The following is a 23746-nucleotide window of genomic DNA, read 5'->3' as shown; positions in this document are numbered from 1 at the left end:
CACACACACACACACACACACACACACAGCTCCAGACGACATCCCCTGGTGGAAACATAACACCACACATCCATTTGGTGTCATGCATGCATATACACACACATACACACGCACATGTGCATGCAATGTGTGTATGAGACCAAACAAGCCCACAAAAGCAGCACCTCCTTTCTCACGAATGTTTTTTTCTCCCTCTTACAGACTCTTTGGATGATCATATTGTTGTTGTTCTGAAATCAGACGTGTGCTCAGATTATAAGCGCTCTCATCCCTCAGGGTTCGCTCTTAACATCAAGAATGATTCACCGTCACTGAGACGAAAACGGGGAGAACGATCCGCTTTAGACGGCATGGGAAAGCGGTGGGGTGGGAAGAGCTCCCCTCGGGGTCAAGGAGGTTCTCCAGACGAAGCCGATCTCGGGGATTGTGGTGTAAAAGGATTCTCGGTGGGCGTAGGGAACACGCTGGAGGGAGCACACAGAGGGGAAGAGGTGAGAATTGAGATTCTTCAGAAAGGAAACGGGAGCTCTTCCTTCTGTAAATCGCTTACGGGAAGAATTGACTCTGGTTTAAAAACCAACGTCTCGTCACGTTCTACAACGGAGCACAAGCACCGCCTCACTCTAAAACTCGTGTGGCTTGGCTTGTGGGCGTGGCCTGTCCAGCAGTAATAGCTATAGATAACTTCTAAAACTATTTTATTCCTAACACTTCCAATTTAAAAACTATTTAAATTAAAAACAAAAACTTAACGCTTTAGCTCTGACACTGGAGACTCCTTCCACAAACGTTAGTCTCCTTACAGAAAAACCTCACCAGCTCGACGACTACACGCTTTTTAATCTCCGTAGCAGATTTACGTCCCGGCGAATGACTCGTTACTACGGAAACCGCAACCTATTCAAATGAGCGTGTTCAACGCGAACCCGTTATTTGAAAAAGCGACCAAACAGCTTCCCGTGCGTATCTTCTCACGCTCCAAAGATCACCTCGCCTCACCATCAGCTCATCCTCACTGCTTCAGCTTTATTCCAAGAACTGGGACGTGCACCACAGGAGGCGAATCAGTGCTGCATGTACACGTATACACACACACACACGCGCTACTGCGGTTCTGCAGAATACATGAAGCACGTCTCCAGGCTTGGTTCTCGCTTGTGCTGAGTAGCTGTTCTGTGGAGGAGTCAGACAGCGGCGTGGGTTTGATGTATATTTAAAGGGTCGGTAGAACAGACGGCGCTCTACAGGCAGCTGCGCCGAGGACGACCGCAGAGCCGCCATATATTCATATTAAACTAACACTCGTAGCCCGGGTTCGACACGCGATGCGTCTCGTCACATTTCACTGTTTGTTTGGTTTTTTCTGCTTTAAGACTGCATCTACACCTCATCAATTATTATTTACACTAGTGATGTCCAAGAATCCAAATTAAATGTTAGTCTGTCCCATTACTTTCGAGCCCGTGAAAATGGAGGGACTCTAAACGGTTAACGCATCTCGTTTGTCTCATTTCAAATCCACTGCAGTGGCGCACAGACGCAACGTTACCGAAAACCGTGTGCTGTCCAAATACTTATGGACCTGACCGTTCTGATACGTTATCGTTTCCATAGTAACGGTCCATTCACAGGGACGAGTACGGGGTCACTACGCGGGTTCTATCTGGAAGGAAAAGTTTCAGGAAGGCGAGCGCTGATGCTGAGAAAGTGAGAGGGGGATGGGGATGGGGATGGATAGAGAGAGAGCGGGGGGGTTTACAGGATGGACGGATTGATGGTGGATGGACGGAGAACACGTGAGACTGTGCTTTTACGGTTCCCGTGGGGGGCGGAGGAGGAAACTCTAAAGCTTTCATTATTAATGACCGTGTCAGAGGCAGAAACTTTGAGCAAAGCAAAAGCACAACAGAAATGTGTGTGTGTGTGTGTGTGTGTGTGTGTGTGTGTGTGTGTGTGTGTGTGTGTGTGTGTGTGTGCCAAAGTATACTGTGAAGAAAAAAGTAAGCAAACACGTGTCACCTGTTGAGTGTTTTATACTGAAACGTACAAGGACAGTCTTATTTACAACACGTTAAAACAGACTCTCTCTCTCTCTCTCTCTCTCTCTCTCTCTCTCTCTCTCTGGTGAGTTACAGTGAAAGTAAAAGCAGTGATGAACAGAGCAGTGTGCAGATAAAGTGCAAGTAAGAAGAAGAGGTGTTTAAAAACATGCAGAGAACGCAACAGAACAAAAAATAAATAAAGAAATGAACCCCCATCATCATCACGCTTTATAATCAGGTGGATTCTGGAGCGTGTACGTGGCGACCGAGTCCAAGAGCCAACTCCGAGTCACTACGGTGGCTTTCCTCTGTAGAGCTGAAACGTGTACGGAGAGAGAAGGAACCAAATATCAAAAATAAAACACGAGAAAGAAAACAGCGTTCACACAGGAGGAGTGAGACTTGTGTTAGACTCCAGCTGCTTGTGCTTTTTTTTTTACGCTTCGTGGATTTCTTCATCGTGTGTGTGTGTGTGTGTCACCTGCGTAGTATGACTGAGAGTCGTCAGGGTCAGGCTGAACCACCACCAGCTGATAACGGATACCCTGAAACACACACACACACACAGAAATATATATATTCATGTACTGCACATGACACAGAATCTAAACAGAAGGACGGACAGAGGCACCTTTCTGGAGAACATCAGCGGGTCTTTCACGACCGTAGCTCCACACAGCTCCACCATGACCTCCATCTGATCTGTAACAGCGCAGTACATTTCCCACTTCATCTTCTCATCATATTCATCTGTCTATGAGGTAGGAACCTTATAGAGTGTGTGTGTAAACACTAGACAAGCACACATGCAGCTATACTAATACACCTTCACACCTGTGGTCATATCAGTGAAGGAGCCCTGGAAGCAGATCTCACATCCTTTCATCAGCAGCTGGAAAAAAACAAAAATAGAACGCAGATACAATTAATAATAATACAAAACTGATGTCTACATGCAGTGCATTATGGGTGATGCGTTTATTATAGGTTATATAACCATGTCCGGACAGATAAACCCTCTCCTCAGCGTTCACTCGCATGACTTCCTGAATACCATATATGGTGTTGTTCCTGTCTTCCACTGATATGCTTCCTGTTTTTATGCAAATACGCCCTCCCTCCTAGCCAATCAAAAGTTAACCTCTATAGTCATGCTATTTAAACAGTGATGCCTGGCAGTGTATAGACAGCGCTAAACTAAAGGACAGGATGAGCGCCTGAAACCGACCGGTAAGGTCATGAAGGTCCATCGAAAAGGGAGAGAGAAATAAAACGCCGGACTCACGTCATTATCCGGAGCGGTTCGGGCTTTTCGGGGTCCGTTGTGGTCGCATCCGTTAACCACGTCGCCGCAGACCTCGTACGGAGCCTGGAAAGCACCGCAAAGAATTTCAAAATGGACATAAAAGGTGTTGATAACTTGAGAAATACAACTCATGTCACACTCGTGTATAAGTTACAGATCAGATCAAAGTGTTCCTTCACTGTATTTGATTTATTTTATGAATATCCGGCACAAACGTGAACAGAATCCTCTCCTGAGTGAGAAAATGGATTTACTTCAGCCAGAAGTTTGCCGTGTTTGAAGCACTCCGAGATCCCTGGTGGAGAGGAGAAAGGAAAGAATATGAAATGATTCAAGTCTTGCGATGCCAGATATTCCCTTCTGACCCTGCGTTCACACTCGTTTTTGACCAGAGTTTCTTCGATTCGATGGAAATCACCTGAGAGTGTGAATGCAGGGTCACAGTTAACACGCGTATGAGGTGAGCAGCACTCATACTCACACAGGACGCTCACCACCCACTTCCTGCCGGCGATGCCCTGGAAGTACTTCAATGTTCTCTCACACACCAGGTCTCCATCTGCGCCAACACAGAACCGGTAAATAAGAGAGCATCTCAAAGCACATCAGCTGTGAGAAACACCGAACAGATCGTTCGTCGCTGTGTAATTAATTACTCGTACACGCAGTCATTAGACTCACATTAAAAACTAATTAGCTGCAGCTTAATGTGTTCGGGTCACAGCTCTGGAGATATATATATATATATATATATATATATATATATATATATATATATATATATATATATATATATATATATATATATATATATATATATATATATATATATATATATATGAGTAGGACTTCCTGATTGTGCCTCGTGTGTATATAAACAGAGAATATTCATAACGTTTCAAATTACAGCACGGACACAAATTATTATCCTGTCGTCTTCAGCTCGGAAGTGCGACTGGACAGAACTCTAAGAAGCTTTACTAAGATGGCCGCCGAGCAGACGGAAGCTACTAGAAGGACTCGGTCACCGCATCGCTGCTGTCTTTCAACACCGAAAGTGAAGACGTCGTGGATGACGACAACCGAAATCTCGTCCCTACTGCTCTCGGCCAATCAGAACGCAGCTTTTTATTGCTGTTTATTTCTGCGAAGTAAAATCTGACTGAGAACAAAGGAGTACATTAAAAAGAAAAAAAAAAAATGCAATCTTCTGTGGGGAAAAAAGAAAAGAAATGCTGTATAAACATCATAGCTCCTGAGATGGTTGCCAGGGTAACCACGCCATTATAATGACTTTCCTAATGGAGCTTGTTAATATGCTGCTTCGTTATGAGCGGCTTTGATTTAAAACAATGCAACACAGGGAAGTAATTACCTACAGAAAAGAGTGTGAGTGTGTGTGAGGAGAGAGAGAGAGAGAGAGTGTGTGTGAGTGAGTGAGTATATACAAGTTATCTGAATACAGACATGAGTACATGTGACACACACACACACCTGTTTTCATGATGATGTGAGTTGTAGTGGGAGTGACCTGACTGCTTACAACTGCCTTCATCTTCCTCGCAAATTTCTTCACCAGGCCCTACACACACACACACACACACACACACACACACACCAAAATGGTGTGATGGGAACTGTTGCTGTTAATAGGTTACAGTTTTAAAACCCCATATTGGAAGTTCAGTATGTGAACGCAGCATTAAAATACTTTCGAAAATACTCAGAGTCAAAGCATTGTGAAACGAATCATTCACAGTGCTGCTGGATTCTGATTGGTCAGGAGCTGTTGATGACTTTCTATAACAATATAAGCGTGTGATGAGTCACTTCTTTATTAACGTAATGTTTAGGGAAGGAGTCTCCAGTGCCAGCACTCTGTCACAGCTGCAACTTGAAGAGATCTACTTTGTAAAACGCTGCATGGCGTTGAGGAACTTTATGAAGTAAATGTCTCACCTGTTCAGTGGCACTGAGCCCCGACACCACCAGCTCCATCCTGCCTTCACTTCCTGTCCTGCGCTCGTTCTGTAGCGAACGGTCTCCTAGGGCTGGGCGAGACCACACGAATATCATACTTAACACTGGATAGAGACATTTTTTTTTAAACAAATGTTAAAGATTCACAAACTTTAACATCAAATCATCTGCTTTAAAAATGAATAATAATCCATCACAGTATCGAGATCGCGTCACATCGCCCAGACGTACTTTCTCCCCTCGGCTCGTTCGGCTTCTTTTCCACCGCCACGTCGATGGTCGAATCCTCAGGCACGGCGTCCTGACCTTTGACCTCTGACCTCAGAGACTGTTGCCTTACGCTTTTACAGGATCGCTGACTTCTCAGTCTACCTCGCGGCCCTGCTTAACACACACACACAGTCGGAGTACACAACAGGAACTGAGTTTATAGTCCAAAAAGCACAGAATGCCACCAGAAGCGTCGTCCCTGCAGCAGAACATGCTTATTAAAAGGGGCGGGGCAGGTTGCTCCTCAATTCATGAAAAAGGTTCCCGAAATGGCTCCTGTAGAGCAGTGGTTCTCAACCAGGGGCGTGGAGAGATCGGAAGGGGGGTGCGATTATTTTTTTTTTTTTTTAGAATTCACAGATATTGCATCATTTGTGTCCTCTGTGTATTTTATTGCTTTTCATATAGGATGTGCATAAATTGAAAAACTCTGCATTCTTTCTCTCCCTCTGTATTTTCTTTTTGCTGGAGAGAGGCGGAGTTTAGTCTGCCTTTTATCTAGCGGTCAGTGCAGACCAGCGTTGCCAACTTAGCCACTTTCCAGACCCCTTCAGCCACTTTACAGACCCCTTCAGCCACTTTCCAGACCCCTTCAGCCACTTTCCAGACCCCTTCAGCCACTTTCCAGACCCCTTCAGCCACTTTTCAGACCCCTTCAGCCACTTTCCAGACCCCTTCAGCCACTTTCCAGACCCCTTCAGCCACTTTTCAGACCCCTTCAGCCACTTTTCAGACCCCTTCAGCCACTTTTCGGACAAACTTTTGCGCCGTTCCAGATATCAGCAGTACGGTCCTGCACGCGAGAGGTCCTGCTTTCCCTCTGCACACACACCTCTCTCCGCGTCTGCTCTGTTCAGTGAGGGGCTGAGAGCCAGAGATTTAACAGGACAATGAGACGCGCCCTTCATCCCAGTTTACATCATTCACATGCCGGTGTATTTTACAACGCGAGACGAATAGAGTGCAACATGTTTTCCATGTAAAATAGTCCAGGTTATCACAGCCTAGTTCTCTTGATCAGAGTAGTTCTAGTGTTCACAAACCTTTATCGTTCATCTTCCACACCTGTCCGGGATACAGTCATAAAAGTTATTTTATTTAAGTTATGAAAAGTAATTAAAAAAAAAAAAAGTACAAAAACACAAAAGTACAAATCTATCTATCAAAAGCAGATTATATTTGTACAGATAGATTTAATCTAGAGCAGGTAATCATTATACCTGGTCTCCTCCAATATGGGGGGGGGGGGGGGGGCTTGCCACATGATGAGGAAGGCTTGGGGGGGGCTTTAGTTGCAAAAGGTTGAGAACCTCTGCTGTAGAGGAATGTGTTCGAATTTCAATCAGAAATAAACAAACAAAAACAAAGAAACGATAGAACAGGGAAGTTAGTTAGTTCCTGCATGCCTGAAAAGGTTCCTATAATAGAATTTGCATAAACGCCTGAGAAAAAAAATAAAAAGAGAGACTAATGTAAAAGGTTCCTCCTGTAGCTGGATTACAGACATTATCCTGTTTCATTAGTGTGTGTGTGTGTGTGTGTTGGGGGGATTTTAGCTCATCAGAATGGTGTATTCGTGGTATATCAGGGTTTATACCTGCGTGCTGGTCGTGGTCTTTCTTCTGCAGAGCCTCAGACACTAACACCATCATTCTCTCCAACCTGTGCAGCTCCTGCTGCATCTCCTCTCTCTGCTACACACGTAACGTACACAGCGATAATTAGTTCTGCTTCGCTTACTCTTCGTAATGCAGACCCAAATGCAAAACCCTTTCAGTAGACACGCCTCCGAGTGCTCATCTAACCCTCGTCGTCCCCGTGCGGATCGTCCAGCTGCAGAAACGCTCATCTGTAAATAGGTGTTTACTGCCATCTTCTGGACAGCAGCGCTCCTCAGGCGAGGCCGGAATTATCGGCACCTTTCATACACATGAAAACTTTCCTTAAAAGTTCAAACCCGGAGCTCACCTGCGTGTTAATAATCTCGCTGGAGTACTGCGACGCCTCGATGGAAAGCCCCGCGTTCGCGCAGACACCGTCGACTGCCTCTTCACCTGAAAGCACAAGAACTCGTCATCATTATAAATAAATACTCCATTTATACGAGTGCGGATTACGTTTTACCAGAAGAAGATACTTACATTCGCGTGGTGTCCCAAAAAGATCCACAGATCCTTGACTGGAAGTGATCCAGTCGTCTCTGTAAGCGGGGTCAGGAACACCACCATCTTGTAGCTCTTCTAGAGGTTCCCGTGTCTGATAAGGGGCGACGCTTTGGCTTGCAGAACTTGACTGAGCTTCCGGTTCGGCGCGAGAGCAGCTATCCTGACTCACGGGGTCTAAACCTGGCTTCAGGCTTCGTTCTTCATCTCGGTTTAACGAGCTTTTCAGTGGATCTTTGGCAGACGGCGAGGACGAACGGTGAGATTTAAATATCTGGGCTAGCGGGGGTAAGTCTTCATGATCGTCGCTGGATTCAGAATCTGAAGACTCCAGTCTCTGGGCCTTCCTCTTCCGATGCAAACGTGGCTGTGATAGAATTTCTCCTTCGTCCGTGTTATCAGAGTTCCGTGTGGTCGCGGGTTCTATGACCAGAACTTCGGGATCGTTCTGTACAAGGCCGTCTGGGGTGACGGAGGACTCAAAATGATTACACGGCATTTCAGACTTGGTCACGCTTCCCAATGGGATGCTGGAAATTTCGTTCTCTTGAATTTCTGAAGACTCTGTTGAGTCTTTACTGCGAGACGGTTGGGGTTCCTCTTGGGTCACGCTTGTAGAGAAGAGCTGGACTGAATTTGCAAGATCAATGTTGACAGGAGGCCTGGATTCTTGAGATCTTGAGGACTTTGCAACCTTCTTGAGATGGTCACTGGCACCTGAGGTCTTCATGGAATTGTCTTTTTGGGTTTCTTTGGGAAGACTGGGAAGAGCAGGGGAGTTAACCGGAAGCAGACTGGCACTTGCGACATCTGCAATACAGCTTTGAGATGTTTGAGATGTTATCTCTTGTGGCGCTAGCTCACAAGCATCTGAGGGTAGATCGCTGTCCGGACAGATGCCTGGTATCTCTGCTTGATCTACACGCTCTTGCTGGTCTTCCTCTAAAATCTGGGGAAGGGATTTCTCTTGGGTTCTGGGACTACCCAGGTAGAAGGATTTTCTCTTGGTGGCTTTGAAGGTCTTCATGAGTTGCTCGGTGTCAAGTTCACTATCGTTGGTGTCGTCTTCTTGCTCTGTATCCATCAACGTTTTTGCAAACGGTGATGATTCCTGACGTTTATGCGGTAAAGACTCTGGAACCAGAACCGCTAACGGACTCGTCGAGTTTACGACTTTGGTGGAACGAGGGATGACGCGCTCGTCTCGATCCAGCGTGTCTGGGAGAACGGAAACGAGCGAGTTTTCTCCAGCCGCGGTCCCCTCAGACGACTCGCGCTCGGGAGAGGCCGCGTCCTGGCTCGACCGCATGATTTCAATCTTCTCAAAGTCATTGTTGTAAACACAACAGTTTCTCTTCCTCGCAGACCGTCCTGGTGTCTCGATCTGCGAAGCGTTAAGCTGACCGACGCGACCGGTCTTCACGCTTGTCTCGTCCAGGTTAGCGGACGGATTGTTTTCTCGTCCGTCGGCAGGTTTTGGGAGAACCGGTTTAGATCGTCTTCTTCTCGGAAGACCTTGAACTTCTGCAGCGAACTCCTGCAGCCTTGAGCTTCGTCGGGTTTTCCGAGCATCGGGAGACCGCGGCTCTGTGCTACTAGGATAACTTTCGATATTAACCTCGGTCTCGAGTAATTCGGGATTACTCGGAACCTTCTCCCTTGAATCGACCATCTCGGTTCCAGCACTGACGAGAGCAAGCGACTTGGCGTATTTGGCGTTTTTGCTTTTTTCCAAATCGTCGTAACTGGCAGCACCGCGGCTGCTCCTGGTGAGCCGTCTCTTCCGATCTTTCTTGTTGTCCGCATTGCTTTCTTTTTCCGTCAAGTCACGGTCCACATCTTGCCAAACCTCCTGCATCTTTGCTCTCCTCCCTGGTTTCTTCAAAGGTACCTCAAACGCTGGGCTTTCTTCTGTATTTTCAGCGTTTTCATCAGGTACCACCTTTTCCAGCTTACTGCCGTTTTCTTGTTTGCTTCCTTCGTCGACGTCCTCCTGATCTTCTCTACCTTCGTTTGACGACTTCCTGATAGTCGACGTACGGCCCGACCTCCTCTCGGGAGCCTCGATCTTGTCGACCGTTTCCGATAGACCTCCGACAGGTGCGAGCTCTCTCTCGGGAGAGAAACTTGTGGTGACTTTGGTGATCTTGACAGCTTTGCGCTCGCGTTTATACACAGCCCCGAACACTTGCTCTTCCAGACCTCGACTAGGCACTTCCCTTACAGGACTTGCGTCGGCTTTATCATCAGCAGGAGCGCTGATCTCCGTCGACGCGCATGAAGCCGTGCTCTCTTTTTCAGCATCACTGTCCGTCAACATCGGAAGAACTCCTTGCTCGTCGCTTTCGGTTGGTGCGTCAAAACCCGGAGAGATCCTCAGCAACCACTCTGACACTTTCTGCACACTTTTCTTCTGTCTTTTACCCGTGATCCTGTCCGGCTCCAAACAGAGCCGTTTAGATCTCCTGCGGGAATGTTTCCCGTCGTCTGGAGTGACGTCCAGCCGTGTCAGTGAAGGAACATCTTCAGGTTTTATTTGTGAATGTTGCGGCAAATCCTCGGGACTGCGGTCTAAGCAACCTGGTCCTGAAGAGACCGGATGTGAATCTTCAAGGCTCATGAGCTTTGCGAAAGCGTCTTTAGCTGTAAGCGAGTTAAAAACAGTCGATAACAAGCACAAGCACTGCTAACTTCAACGGCAAGAACGGGGTTAAAACGATACGATGGATACTGCACATCGTTAATACATGCGTGCGCTGTACCGTGATGTGGTTTACACCGACGTTAGAATCGTCTCACCTGCTGTCGTGGAGGAAACCGTCGCTTCTTTCTCCGTCACGTCTCCTTCTGAGGCTGGCGTTGTGTTGTCTCCGCTGCCCAGCTGACCTCTCGGCTCCGTCTCAACGCTAACCGAAGAAACGTGAGGAGAATCAAGCACCGCGAAACCTCACCGCCATTTTAATTAAAAAGAAGGGGTGACCGTGTGACTCTCACCTAGCGCCCCGTCTCCTCTGTGGCGATCCAGTGAAATCTAGGACCCCCCCCACACACACACACGCGCATACATATACACACACATTATATTATATTTTATATATATATTGGGGAAATATCTCAAAAGCAGAGCCTGGAATGCACTTCCATCCATCTGAAGGGTTTTTTCTACACTATGTGTAAATATTATTAAAACACACTTACAGTTGGTGCACGTGTCAAATTCGTAAGAACGAACTAAATTCTGGAGGCCTTCTACCAGTTTCTGGAAGCCTGGACTTTCCTTCAGACTCCTGTTAAACATTTAAACACACAACTCATTACAGGACGCACACACCTGCTTATAATAATAATAATAATAATAATAAAAATAATAATAATAACAACAACGCAGTTAAATAATAATGATCACATTTTAAAACACTTTTCAAATGAGCGTCTGGTATCAGACACCAGTGACAGCGTAACGGACCAATCAGAATTCTCGATAAATAAAGTAAACAAACAAATAAACAAGCAAATAAATAAACGCACCTCTTGGTGACCTTGGTTTTGCACACGGGGCAGCTCGTTTCTTTCCTCTTACTGCTTTCCAGCAGCTTGGTCATGCAGAACCTGACGATTTTCACCACGTAATAATTCACAAAGACAAAGACCATTTCATCCAACACACTTATTTATTTATCTATTTATTTATTTATTGGGTTATAATAAACAATAAGAAATTCAACGGCCATTTTCCTTCTCAGAAATTCACAAATATCCAAAGAAATAATCTTAAACGAGTAAATGTGTGTACTTTTAAAACAGGAAAAACAGTTTTGAATAAAAATAAATACATTTTAAATGCTATTTAAATAAATAAATAAATAAATAAATAAATAAACAAAAACACCACCACTCCTACACTGGTACTTGCACTCCACTGTAGGGTTCATTACTACAGGTTTATAATAATAATAAAAAAAATATTTTTTTTTTTTTATATAAATATGTATTTTAATAAATTAAGATTACGTTATAGAGTAGGGCTGCAACTAACGATTATTTTCAGAATCGATCAGTTGGCGGATTATTTTTTCGATTAATCGGATGGGGGCGGGGCAAAACTTTCAGTACCATTTTTTTTTTTTATTTAAAATAGAATCCACAAACTGAATGGTACAATATAAACTGCAGACTAAAACTGTACACAACTATTTGTAGAAAACAGAACAGAACCCAATACACACCAGAATATATATTATTCATTTAGGACTGGAGTTTAATTCTGTGCTTTTGGTGCATCCATAAAAATAATCCATAAATACTATTATAGTATAGTATAATACTACTATTACAGTATTTATGCATTATTTTTAAACTCCAGTCCTAAATGAATAATAAAAACTCTTTCACTGCACCATGTGGTTTCTGTTCCTCTGTTCCACGAACACATCACTTCCGTTATAATAAACAAGAGAAGTTACACCACAAGCGCGCAGATAAAACATATAATGACAAACTTAAATTAAACTAAACCTTTTAAGCAGCGTGCACCAGTTTCCCCGCCCCTTACACACAGCGGAGCATTCTGGATATAAACGTGTGTGCTCGTGCATCAGTTTGATCTCCGCGGTGTTCACAATGCTCGGTGTATAAAATGCCCTTAGAGGACTAGGAGGTTACACACGTTCTTCCTCAGTCACGTGATGATTTCTCCCCCGTCTGATGGAGACGGAGGTCATGTTGGGAATAAAATGTAACGCTGACAGAGAGTAAACTGAAGAGAGTCAGTGTCTGCGATTCTGGGTATCTTCTAATGCTAGCGTGCGTATGACGTCATGTGCCGTCGTGGCTTATACTTCCGGTTAGTTAAAAATCCACTAGTGTTATATCTGAGACGATATTACCTTTCTAAAATCCACACACTAGACTGTAGAGTACACAGTGCACGGTGTAAGTGTGCAGCACTTCATTTGGGACACAACTTTAGCGTTTACTCTCCGAAGCGTGTTTTCTGAACAGAAGTAACGTAATGAGTAATTCTCCCCCGTGCAGCACAGACCAGCTGATCCATAACGATTCATTACAACCATTTTCATCATCCATTATTCTCCATTAGTTGATGCAGCTCTATTATAGATGTTTGCTCGGCATAACAGGTTTCACAACTACAGAGTTAGCTTAATAAAATAAAATAAAATTAAATTAAATTAAATAACAACAGAGGTAAGAAATTCTCAAGGAGTTAGTTATTGAAAATGAGAGGGAGTTGTTGTAAACCTGTGTAAAGTAAATAATTTTTATAAATAAATACATATACGTACTTGCAGAACTGATGGTCGCAGTGGGTGGAGACGGGCTCGCTCATCAGATCCAAACTGTTAGATTAGATAGCAGACACACACAGGGTAAAGCAGGGACAAACTGTTAGATTAGACAGCAGACACACACAGGGTAAAGCAGGGACATAACCAAGTTGCCTGTGTGATGATTTATGTAGATACTAAACTCTACGCCGGTGTGGCATGGCGTGTTGTGTCCCCCATACTCTTACCATATCGGACACTGCAGGTTCTCCCAAATCACAGCGATACCCCTCTTCACATCTTCTGCCTTCGCCACACTCATTGCTACGTGTTGGAGGCATATAGGATGTTAAAAACATATATACACACACATATACATTACATAATATAATTACACACACACACACACACACATATATACATACATACGTACATATATATATATATACACACACACACTGCTTTATTTAGTGCACTACTTAGGGCTCACGAGTACACTTACACACCCTATGTAGGGCACTTATATAAGGAGCACAGAGTCAAACACTTGTTTCCACAAGGCATCATTAAAGCATACTCTACCTGTAGTGCACTTACATAAGTAATGGCACCCCCTCCCTCTCCAGACCTACAGTAGGGATGTCACAAGAACTGATACTTATGTACCAACATTCTTAAAATGTGATGGTACTTGTTTTTCTGCAGTAGTACTAGTACCATTGGTACTGAAGGTACCGAGGTGGCAATTCTTCTGGAACTGATGGGGGCAAGAAATACGCCTAAGTATTTTAGTCGGTCCACAAGTGGTGAAGAACAACTACTACAAGCACACGGGAAAAACTACAGAAGTTTAGCTCCGCCCCCGACTCGCTGAGAGGAAAGATGGTATGGAATAAGGAAATACTTCGCATCCGAGGTGGATGACAACAAACATAACTGATGTTCTGAAGTCGGTGTGTAACTGATGCTATCGTTCTTTTCAGACACAGCGAGGAAACAGCTGGAAACAGCGAAGCACCTGAAAGACGGTGCTATATTATGTCTGTTTGTTTGAGGCAGCTGGTATTGTAGCTGTGAAACCAGCTAACGTTACGCTCCATGTAATGTTAGCGATAGACAGTTATTTGTTAACGACGCTAAAGCATTGCAGTGTTATAAACTACCTCCGAATGTTCCTCCATCATCGCCATTCAGCCCGCGTCCTGTCAGATACACGTAGCCTCATGTCACTCATAATTATTCACATGTTCATGCTTTTAATAAATCTTTCTGTCCTGACACCATATCAGTGAATTTAAACTAACACTTGCATTCAGAGTATAAGGGGTGTGTGTGTGTGTGTGTGTGTGTGTGTGTGTGTGTGTGTGTAGGAGTGCACACCTTCACTGTAGCCTCCACTCATTGTCAGACAGTGCTCGATATCTGAAATATCCCCCTCTCTCTTGTTTTGTGCCAGTATCAGCCAGAGGAGGATGTCCTCCGGGAGAGTTTTTAATTGAATTTATTTTTGAACCACACAGAGGTATCGACTTTGGTATGGAGTATCGTGTACTTTTGGTGGTATCGGTACCGACTACTAGATTTTTGGTATCGTGACATCCCTACCCTACAGTATACAGTGCACTATGTAGTCAAACATTAATTCTAAACGAGAAGACATTATATATTTTTACTTTTTTTTTCCTTCTTTTTCTAACATTTAACAGCAGTGACATACGCTTTATTTACTCCTCTTCATTTTATTATTATTACTACTACTACTACTACTACTACTATTAAAATGACCAATATTAGTGAAAGTTTGGTTCTTTTTAAGGTAGGGTTAAACTATTCACTTTTCCCTGGTTCTCATTTTAATCATCTTTACATTTGTTAATAATTCTAATTATGTCATTCGTCACAACTGTTGCCTTAAACTAATAATCTTCGCATCTAGCTAGCTAGCTAGCTAATCAAACCACGGCAGAATCCTAAAGTCATTACTCCCTACACAAGCACACTACCTGTATGAAGAACCGGCAGCGTTCTCTACCCTACCTAGTGCACTACTCAATACATATGACGCCATTTTAAAACACAGCCCACACAGTTTCACGCCATTAGGAAGAACGTCGATTTAAAAAAATATCTATATATGTGAATAAATGAACGCACCCAAAGTGTCTCGAGCGCCTAGGGATGTTCCTTCCGTGTTGTTTCTCGCTCGTTAACAACAGTAAATAACTTCTGTAAACACAATCACATCAAAATACGAAACAGATCCGAGACCGTGTTAGCCACTCCGCTAACACTCACAAATAATCATATTTGTGTTTTCCCGCGATTCTTTCTGTCACGTGACTGACGCTAACGCTGGCGCGTGTCGCTTCAATCCTGCGCTATTTTTCTCGTGGTTTTTTTTTTTTTGTTTCATTTGAGAAAATATTTTTTAAATACCAAAATGCTTTATATTAAAAAACACAATTTATATAAAAAAAAAAACATATTAAAAGCAAAGTAGATTTCTGGACGCGAAACTGGGTTGCGTCACTTCCTTTTAAAGCATAACGAAAACAGGAAGTTGGCAGGTAAGATGTAAACTTAGCTGCTTGGCCAAATTATAATATATAGCACACTTAAGAATGTGATGATGTACTCTTTTTTTTGGTGATTCAACTCATTTTATTTTCGGATCAAATTTTGTGTTAATAAACTAGCTTGGATAAGGAGTCTTAATTCTGTTTGGAGCAAAACAAACAATTCGGCTAGCCCGAGCGCAAAATCTCGAGGCCGTGTCTGATTCGGCTTTGACTTGCGTATCTAGTGCCCTATCTAGGGCGTAGAGCTCAGTTATTTCAGAGCTGGTGTAGTGCACTTAAAAAGGGATCCGGGAGCTGTTTATGATTCAGCCCGAGTGCTAATAGATATAACGTAAACGTGATGGTTTTGCATTACTTTAGCTGTAAAGATATTACTGAGGTATTAGAGAGGTAAACTTACTATGTTTAGGATTTAATACATTCTTATTGTTTTTTGCATTTTACCCGAGTATATACAAACAATCCATGATAACGTTATAACAAGGCTTACATTGTGTTTGTTGAGTGTATTAGATAAGAAAAGCAGGTTATAACAGTGTAATATTTAGAATAGATCCTGTATGAGTGTTATAAAGCATTTTATTTGCACTGTCTCAGGACCATGGAGGGCTCCAAGTCGTCCAGCACCACCATGCAGGTGAGCTTCGTGTGTCAGCGCTGCAACCAGCCTCTCAAACTCGACACTAGCTTCAACGTCCTGGACCGCCTCACCATCCAGGAGCTCATCGGTACGCCCGAGACCTCGGTCCCGACACCATCACACCACTCTGAAGGGATACGTCCCGTGCCTGTGATCATACCGCGGTACCGTTGTTCGTGTCTGATATTTTCCCGTGGTTTTTCCCTTTAGCTCCACTGGTCACTGTGACACAGAGCAAGCAAACAGAAAGCGGAAATGCAGACGCTCCGGCCGAGGTAATTTTATACGTGTTTGTGCCTTTAAATCCCATAGCCGTACGTATTGTAGCGTAGACTTACGGAGCGTCTTTGACAGGAGACGTTTGTGGAGAGTAAGCAGGACGGCGTCTCGCGCAAGTCCATCCCTCCTGCCAGGTAGACTCGCTCACCTGTTCACCCGGGTTTATTTAAAAATCTCGTGAGATAACCCTGTCGTGTCACTGAACTGAGATTTGTCCTGCGTTGTAGGATGATGTCCACAGAAAGCGCTAACAGCTTCACGCTGATCGGCGAGGCCTCGGACGGAGGAACCATGGAGAACCTGAGCCGCAGGTTAAAGGTAGAAAAGACAGACGGTACACAGAATGCGTAACAGTGCTCTTTTAGCGCTAACACCGTGCCCCTCTCCCGTAGGTAACGAGCGATCTGTTCGACATCATGTCGGGTCAGAGCGACGTGGATCACCCGCTGTGTGAGGAGTGTACAGACACGCTGCTCGATCACCTGGACACACAGCTTAACATCACCGAGAACGAGTGTCAGAACTACAAGTGAGTTTCGTTAGAGCGACGTGATGCTTCCACCACCATGCGTCACAGTGACGAGCTAAACGTGGAAAGGTTCAGGGGGGGTGAATACTTGTGCAAACTGCTGGTTTGATTTACTAAAACAACTAACAGGCTCCTTTGATGAAAGGTTGATTGACAGGTGTGTTTGATTGGCAGGTTGGCTTTGAGCAACAGGTGTGTGTGATTGACAGGTGTATTTGATTGACATGTGTTCGATTGACAGGTGTGTCTGATGGCTTTATTTAATTGACAAAAACGAATTAAAATTTCCTACGGTTTATGGCGACCCTTTGATGAAATTTTGATGGACAGGAAGTGTTTGATTGACAGTCGTGTGTGATCGACAGGAAGTGTCTGGAGCTTCTATCGCAGCTGCAGGAGGAAGACGAGGACACGCTGCTGAAGGAGCTGCAGCAGCTCAGGCAGGAGGAGGAGACGCTCATCCAGGAGCTGGAGGCCATCGAGCAGCAGAGGGAATCCGTCGCCATGGAGATCACAGAGGCACGACGCCACGCCCAGCAGCTGGATACCGAGGAGCTGCAGTGAGTTCCTCCTCTGCCCTGACTTCTCAGTAATCCGTTACGCTGCGGAAGGATATCTGAGGTTCCGACCCGACTGCGTGTTTCTGTCCGTGTCTCGCCCAGGTACCAGAAGGAGTACTGCGAGTTTAAACGGCAGCAGCTGGAGCTGGACGATGAACTGAAGAGTGTGGACAATCAGATGCGCTACTGCCAGGCTCAACTGGACCGGCTGAAGAAAACCAACGTCTTTAACGCCACCTTTCACATCTGGTACCTCTTCCTTTATTCTGTGTGTGTGTGTGTGTGTGTGTGTGTGTGTGTGTGTGTGTGTGTGTGTGTACGTGTGCGCTGTATCTTTATCTCGTCCTGCACGGTCCTCGTTTCAGGCACAGCGGGCAGTTTGGGACGATAAATAATTTCCGTCTGGGGCGATTACCCAGCGTTCCTGTGGAGTGGAACGAGATCAACGCTGCCTGGGGTCAGACTGTCCTGCTGCTGCACGCTCTCGCGAACAAGATGGGGCTGCGCTTCCAGAGGTACCGCCACCCTCGCATCAACAAACCGCGCTTTCCCAGATAGCATGACCTGCTAATATATATAATATGATAAAAATCATAATCGCGTGTAAACTTACAGATATCGGCTCGTTCCTTACGGAAACCACTCGTACCTGGAGTCGCTCACAGACAAGTCCAAGGTACGTGAACGCCGGGAACCAGCAGAGAGAGGGCTGCGATTGGCCGAGAGGATGTTTTGACAGATTTCAGTTTCATGTGAGAACCTGGATGATTCTTTAATACTAAGTGTGGTGTCGTGTCCTCTGGGTGTCGCAGGAGTTGCCGCTGTACTGCTCGGGAGGGCTGCGCTTCTTCTGGGATAACAAGTTCGACCATGCCATGGTGGCGTTTTTAGACTGCGTGCAGCAGTTTAAAGAGGAAGTGGAGAAAGGCGACACGGGGTTCTGCCTACCGTACAGGTGAAGTCACTTGTTAATCTGTTCCAGAATAAAGCCCCGCCCCTTTCCACCCGTCTCACGTTGGTGGTGGCTCGGGCGGTTTTCATCCTGTCTCTTCTTTTTGTCTTCTCGGAGCAGAATGGACGTGGACAAGGGGAAGATCGAGGACACGGGCGGAAGCGGAGGATCGTACTCCATTAAAACGCAGTTCAACTCCGAGGAGCAGTGGACCAAGGCGCTCAAGTTTATGCTCACCAATCTGAAATGGGGCCTGGCGTGGGTCTCGTCCCAATTCTACAACCGTTAATAGTGCGCACGAGAGAGAGAACCAGGCTTGCTAGATCTCTGAACCCTGCTGTGGTGAACGTTTTGCTGAAACGGCGAGACCTTAGATGCGCTTGCCGAGCATTTCTACGCTGGTTTAAACGTCGTGATTACGAGTTGTTGACTCTGACTTTGTCATTTAACGTCGTGCACTTCGCATGAAATAAACGCAGCATGTCACACACTTTCCTCGGCGGTGTATTATTTACTAACCTCATGTAAATCTTCTCTTCACCGCGTTGGATGATCTGTTCGATTGTAACGTTTCTGCTCGTGCCATTCAAACGTTTAGCCCCGCCCACAAACCTCCATTAAAAGGCGAAGAGAGCGGCTAAACGGTGAAAGGGCGCCTCATTTCACCGAACGATCTACCAATCATTTTTGTTTGGACTCCATGTTACATTTAAGTAAAAGCGATGCACAAACTGTAACGATTTCTCTCATTAGTTTCATTAACGAAATCATGCGTAACGATAGCTCCAGCTGTATCTCTGAAAATGTTAACGTGTTAAATCTGAACGTGGTGTCGTCTCAGACTGGGATATGAAGACACGGCTGTTGTTGTTGTGGAAAAACGTGAAATAAAATAACAAGTGTACACCAAAGACTGTCTGCTCTGTTACTGGAGAGAATTTCATTTCCTTCCCATTTTCCTTGCACACCTCCACCATCTTCCTCGAAGGTGCTCGTTACTTTCCTCTAAGGAACTCTTTGTCACGTCCCACTTCAGTTCTATCAAGCAAAAACCAACACTCACAGCAGCACTGCAGACATCCACAGCGGTGTGGAAGATCTCCAGCATGAGGAAGAACCCTGGACTCCGTCCTGTTTGGGGTGACACCGAATTACACAACGTTACACTATACAGGTGTAGAAGTGTAATCACAAACAGTACAGTAAACACTAGCATCTGTCTTAGCTGAAACATATAGCTGTGTGTGTTGTCAGCATAGCAGTGGAAGCTAACACCATGTTGATGAATAACTGTACCACAAAGTTGCAAATAGATAGATAGATAGAGAGAGAGAGAGAGAGGAGCGGGGGGGCCTGAAACAGAAAAACAGAACCTTGGGGAACACCAAACTTTAGTATCTATAGAGAAGTCACTATTTACGCCTACGAGAACAACTCAAATCAGAGGCCAGTATTCGGTCATTTACCACTTTAACCGGTGCTATGTCAATACTGTGACGAGGCCTAAAATGAACGGGATTCCTACACAAATACGTGCCAAGCTGCTGACGACAACCTTTTCGAACGTTGCTCCTGGTAGTGTATGTTTATGAATATGTTCTTATCGGAGTTAGTACCGATCAGTGTCATTAGTTCTGTTGGATTGGGGGTTTACAGATCACATACTGGTCTCTACAGTCACTAGTTATCAAATATATAAAAAAAAAAACAACAACAAGTATCAGTGTTTCTTCAACACCTGTAGATATTAATATTAATGTTATTATTTATTAAGTGTCGTACTAACACTACTAAAACGTTGGCCGAGTTCTTGTTTTGCATTTACTGTTATACTTTTAATGTATTATTTATTTATCCGTACACAGATTTTTTTTTTTTTTTTTTTCAGTAAAGTACTAACAAAGATAAACAAACAAGAAAATCCTATTCGCTGAGCCAGAGTTACAGACTTTTATTATGATAGGCGATCTTACCCAGTTCTTTACACAACTTCCGGGTTGGTCACATGACACTGACTCCAAGATGGCTTCCGTTCAGTGGTGAGAAACTGTTCTCTATTTACATCCCGATAGCACAAAAAAACCTTCACATTATATATAAATATATATCTATTACACACACATATGCACTGTCTTACCTTCCTCCAAAAGCACAAGCTTATAATAATATCACTCTTTCCGCTTTATAGCGTTCACGTCATTCTATGAGCGCATTTTATAAACTAAAGACATGATGAAGGTTATAAATCATGTTAACATTTAACGAGCCCAAAGCTGTGGGGTTTTACAGAGGTGACTTTAATTAAGTGGAGTTTTCAGGGGGTTCTGGGTTTAATGTCTAAATAACAGCCAGATATTTTCTAATCCTTCTCTGGATACAGGAACCCAATGAGCACACTTGGCTTAAATATAAATATTATATATATATGTGTATATATATATATATATATATATATATATATATATATATATAAACCCAGCAGTAATTAATTAAAGAAATCTTCTAAATGATGTACCACTGCTAGATTCTGTTTAATCCTGGAATCTGATTGGTTGGTTAATAAGGACTGAGACACTGTGTGTGTAGTGCAGTTAGAGGAAAATAATCAGCAACAGGCTGGTGTGATGAAGTGACGTCACCACAAGCACCCTGAAGTGATGATTATTTTCCATTATATATATATATATATATATGTATATAAAATATCCCACTGCTGGTGATATTATATAATATTATATTATATTGGTGTAACGCAAGTGAGAACAGGAACGAACTCGATTCCCCGGGTAACCCCATCCTTCTCGGTTCCACCACCAGGCATTCCCGCACGCGCAGCTACGACGCGGAGTCGCGGAGCTGCCGTGCTCCGGCCGTGTCGGTCCAGAGCGGCGATTACCATCCGCTTAAACCCATTACAGTGAGTACGGCGTGAAAAGGCGACCTCGGAGCCTGTAAGATAGACGCGATTCAAATACGAGTCTACGTTTTGGTCTCTCTGCGCTTTCCGCAGGTGACGGATTCCAAGTCCCGGCGCGGAGCACGGAAAGGCAGCACGTCCTCGTCGTCATCGTCTTCCTGTAGCTCTGTCGCTCCTGACCCTCTGAGCTCCATGCTGGAAGGCACGGACCCTCTGTCCCTCTTCGCCGCCGCCGCCTCGTCCTCGGCCAACGAAACTCCTGCGCTGTCTCACAGCAGCTCTTCCTTGGTGAGACTCGGGGTCGGGGGGGGGGAATAAATCTCGCAAAGTTAGCCTGTGGATGAGCGCGGATTTCTTATTCTGTCGTTTTAAAAAAACAATCTTCCAGGAGCTCGGGAGGAAGCGGAGGGAAAAAGATGAGGAAGTGGGCTGCGACTTTGAGCCGTGGTCCGCGAAACGGGGCGAGATCCTGGCCAGGTTCACGACCACCGAGAAGCTCTCCATAGTAAGAATCTCAGCTTGTACAGCCTTCAGAGACGAGTCCGGCGTCACCGTGTGCTCACTTTTTTTTCTTTCCCTGAACAGAATCTCTTCATGGGCTCTGAGAAAAGTAAGTCGAGCGAAAAGAGAGTGTCTGTGTGAAAGCTTGTCTGAAGGTGAGCCGTACCGTATCACAACTACCGCTGAGAGACGGTTTCTGCCCCTGTAGCTCGTCCGCCTCCACGCTTCACGTCTTCTGACATGCTTTTAGTTACTGTAGCCTTCCTATGTAGTCAGTGTCTTCTCTTATCAACAAGGTGTGTGTGTGTGTGTGTGTGTGTGAGAAAGGTAAAGCCACCAGCCCCAGCTCTGCAGTCTCAGAGAAAGTGCGCACTCGTCTGGAGGAGTTAGACGACCTGGAGGAAGTGAGTGTGGAACACCAATCAGAGAGATGTATTTGTTATTACAGGGATCATCATGTGTGTGTGTGTGTGTGTGTGTGTGTGTGTGTGTGTGTGTCAGGGCTCTCAGAGGGAGCTGCTGAACCTCTCTCAGCAGGATTACGTGAACCGGATCGAGGAACTGAATCAGTCCCTAAAGGAAGCTTGGGCTTCGGACCAGAAGGTCAAAGCGCTCAAAATCGTCATCCAGGTCAGCGAGTCGTTTCCGTGCGTGTAAACGTGTAAACGTGGACGTGTCGCGTGTTTTTCTTCTTTAAATCCACCTCCTTCTTCGCAGTGCTCCAAGCTGCTTTCGGACACGTCCGTCATCCTGTTCTACCCCAGCAAGTTCGTCCTCATCACCGACATCCTGGACACTTTCGGTAAAAGAGCGCAGGCGGGCCGTGTTGTGTGTGTGCGTGTGCGTGCGTGCGTGTGTGCGTGTTGTGTGTGTGTGCGCGGTGTATATGTTCGCTAGTTTGCTCAGGACCTCCTCCTCTTGTTGCTCCAGGTCGTCTGGTGTACGAAAGAATCTGGTCCATGTGCTCGGATCCCGCTCCGCTTCCAGGTAACACGAACACGCGTTTCAGCGTTTTATTCAGCTCCCGCGCTTAAAAAAAAACACGCCCTGGTATCCTTGGAGCACGGTAGGAACCGTTTCTTTCCCCTCATCCCGTTTAGACCCGTTCTCCGTGGAGGATGTGAACGACACGGCCAAAGAGACGTGCCTCAACTGGTTCTTCAAAATCGCCTCCATCAGAGAGCTCATCCCTCGCCTGTATCCTTTCTAACCCTCTTCACTTCCCAGTTGAGCCATTTATTTATTTCTTTGTTTGTTTGCACGTGCGCACGTTGACGTCCTTAACGTGTGGCGTAGGTACGTGGAGGCCGCTATACTGAAGTGCAACCGGTTCGTGAACAAGCGGTGAGTGGCGGCGAATCTTTTGCCGGAGCGTTGGTCGGATTGGTTTTGTCGCGGTTTTAACCTCTTCCTCCCTCTCAGCGGGATCCAGGAGACTCTCCCGCGGCTCACGGCGATGATCCGAGGCATCGGAGACCCTTTAGTCGGCGTGTACGCTCGAGCCTACCTGTGCAGGGTGAGTACGTCGTCACGGTGACGTCACGTGTGTGAGGAACGCTCTTTTCATTACTGTCTGAACAATCGTTGGCGCAGGTGGGCATGGAGGTGGCGCCGCAGCTCAAGGACAGCCTGAACAAGAACTTCTTCGACCTCCTGGCGTCCTTCAGACAGATTCACGGCGACAGCGTTCAGAACCAGCTGGTCATCCAGAGGGTGGAGATTCCCGTCTACCTCACGCTGTATT

General features: G+C 45.2%; 3 protein-coding genes and 1 long non-coding RNA gene across 6 annotated transcripts in view; 2 read left to right on the top strand and 2 right to left on the bottom strand.

Annotated features, from left to right (window-relative positions):
- Positions 1-2015: 2015 nt before the first annotated feature.
- On the bottom strand, positions 2016-15376 carry LOC108273781 (BRCA1 DNA repair associated). 2 transcript variants are annotated; one of them, XM_017483303.3, is made up of 20 exons: positions 15200-15373; positions 13294-13369; positions 13064-13117; positions 11289-11369; positions 10959-11047; positions 10755-10791; positions 10560-10666; positions 7740-10403; positions 7567-7652; positions 7196-7292; positions 5560-5709; positions 5308-5399; positions 4843-4930; positions 3830-3907; positions 3603-3643; positions 3328-3411; positions 2877-2934; positions 2674-2744; positions 2524-2587; positions 2016-2358 (listed from the first exon to the last, which is right to left on the bottom strand). In XM_017483303.3, the coding sequence occupies exons 2-20, from the start codon at positions 13365-13367 to the stop codon at positions 2264-2266; spliced, it is 4110 nt and encodes a 1369-aa protein (XP_017338792.1). In that variant the 5' UTR covers positions 13368-13369; positions 15200-15373; the 3' UTR covers positions 2016-2263. The 2 variants fall into 2 exon arrangements, 1 of the variants encoding a protein (XP_017338792.1); XR_008397635.1 differs by lacking the exons at positions 2016-2358; positions 2524-2587; positions 2674-2744; ... (4 more) ...; positions 4843-4930; positions 5308-5399 and adding an exon at positions 6359-6462 and having other exon boundaries at positions 5571-5709; positions 15200-15376.
- A 192-nt stretch (positions 15377-15568) lies between these two features.
- becn1 (beclin 1, autophagy related) lies at positions 15569-19074 on the top strand. Of its 2 annotated transcripts, none has more exons than XM_053684886.1 (12): positions 15569-15612; positions 16222-16352; positions 16475-16539; positions 16619-16677; positions 16771-16861; positions 16936-17072; positions 17438-17632; positions 17735-17881; positions 17998-18147; positions 18248-18308; positions 18445-18587; positions 18705-19074. In XM_053684886.1, exons 2-12 carry the CDS (start codon positions 16226-16228, stop codon positions 18871-18873), a joined length of 1344 nt encoding a protein of 447 aa, XP_053540861.1. In that variant the 5' UTR covers positions 15569-15612; positions 16222-16225; the 3' UTR covers positions 18874-19074. The 2 variants fall into 2 exon arrangements, with proteins under 2 accessions (XP_053540861.1, XP_053540860.1); XM_053684885.1 differs by having other exon boundaries at positions 15612-15691.
- Positions 19075-19261: 187 nt separating this feature from the next.
- On the bottom strand, positions 19262-20972 carry LOC108273786 (uncharacterized). Its single transcript, XR_001814371.3, has 2 exons — positions 20558-20972; positions 19262-19715 (listed from the first exon to the last, which is right to left on the bottom strand). It is a non-coding gene; the product is annotated as an uncharacterized LOC108273786 (long non-coding RNA).
- vps35l (VPS35 endosomal protein sorting factor like) overlaps positions 20473-23746 on the top strand; it is an 8460-nt gene continuing 5186 nt past the window's right edge. Inside the window, exons 1-13 of the mRNA XM_017483305.3 lie at positions 20473-20623; positions 21402-21501; positions 21595-21789; positions 21890-22006; positions 22087-22111; positions 22330-22406; positions 22504-22632; positions 22720-22804; positions 22933-22989; positions 23103-23199; positions 23299-23346; positions 23425-23518; positions 23596-23746. The exon at positions 23596-23746 is cut by the window's right edge and continues 50 nt beyond it. Of these exons, the coding sequence (XP_017338794.2) occupies positions 20541-20623; positions 21402-21501; positions 21595-21789; positions 21890-22006; positions 22087-22111; positions 22330-22406; positions 22504-22632; positions 22720-22804; positions 22933-22989; positions 23103-23199; positions 23299-23346; positions 23425-23518; positions 23596-23746 (1258 nt within the window). The 5' untranslated portion in view covers positions 20473-20540. The remainder of the gene's footprint in view (positions 20624-21401; positions 21502-21594; positions 21790-21889; positions 22007-22086; positions 22112-22329; positions 22407-22503; positions 22633-22719; positions 22805-22932; positions 22990-23102; positions 23200-23298; positions 23347-23424; positions 23519-23595) is intronic.

Source organism: Ictalurus punctatus, chromosome 13 (genome assembly GCF_001660625.3).
Source record: "Ictalurus punctatus breed USDA103 chromosome 13, Coco_2.0, whole genome shotgun sequence".
NCBI classification, from domain to species: domain Eukaryota; kingdom Metazoa; phylum Chordata; class Actinopteri; order Siluriformes; family Ictaluridae; genus Ictalurus; species Ictalurus punctatus.
The sequence above is the reverse complement of the archived record's forward strand: the minus strand, read 5'-3'. Positions and strand labels throughout refer to the sequence as shown.

Bases quoted from the DNA above. Each gene is read 5' to 3' on its own strand.
- LOC108273781 (XM_017483303.3), bottom strand. From the start codon at position 13,367: ATGAGTGTGGCGAAGGCAGAAGATGTGAAGAGGGGTATCGCTGTGATT. The intron at 10,792-10,958 runs GTAAGTGTGTTT...GGGGGGTCCTAG, and splicing joins ATTTGACACGTGCACCAACT to ATTTCACTGGATCGCCACAG. The intron at 3,644-3,829 runs GTGAGTATGAGT...CCTCTCCACCAG, and splicing joins GTGGGTGGTGAGCGTCCTGT to GGATCTCGGAGTGCTTCAAA.
- becn1 (XM_053684885.1), top strand. From the start codon at position 15,672: ATGATGTACTCTTTTTTTTG. The intron at 17,633-17,734 runs GTGAGTTCCTCC...TGTCTCGCCCAG, and splicing joins CTGGATACCGAGGAGCTGCA to GTACCAGAAGGAGTACTGCG. The intron at 18,148-18,247 runs GTACCGCCACCC...GTAAACTTACAG, and splicing joins ATGGGGCTGCGCTTCCAGAG to ATATCGGCTCGTTCCTTACG.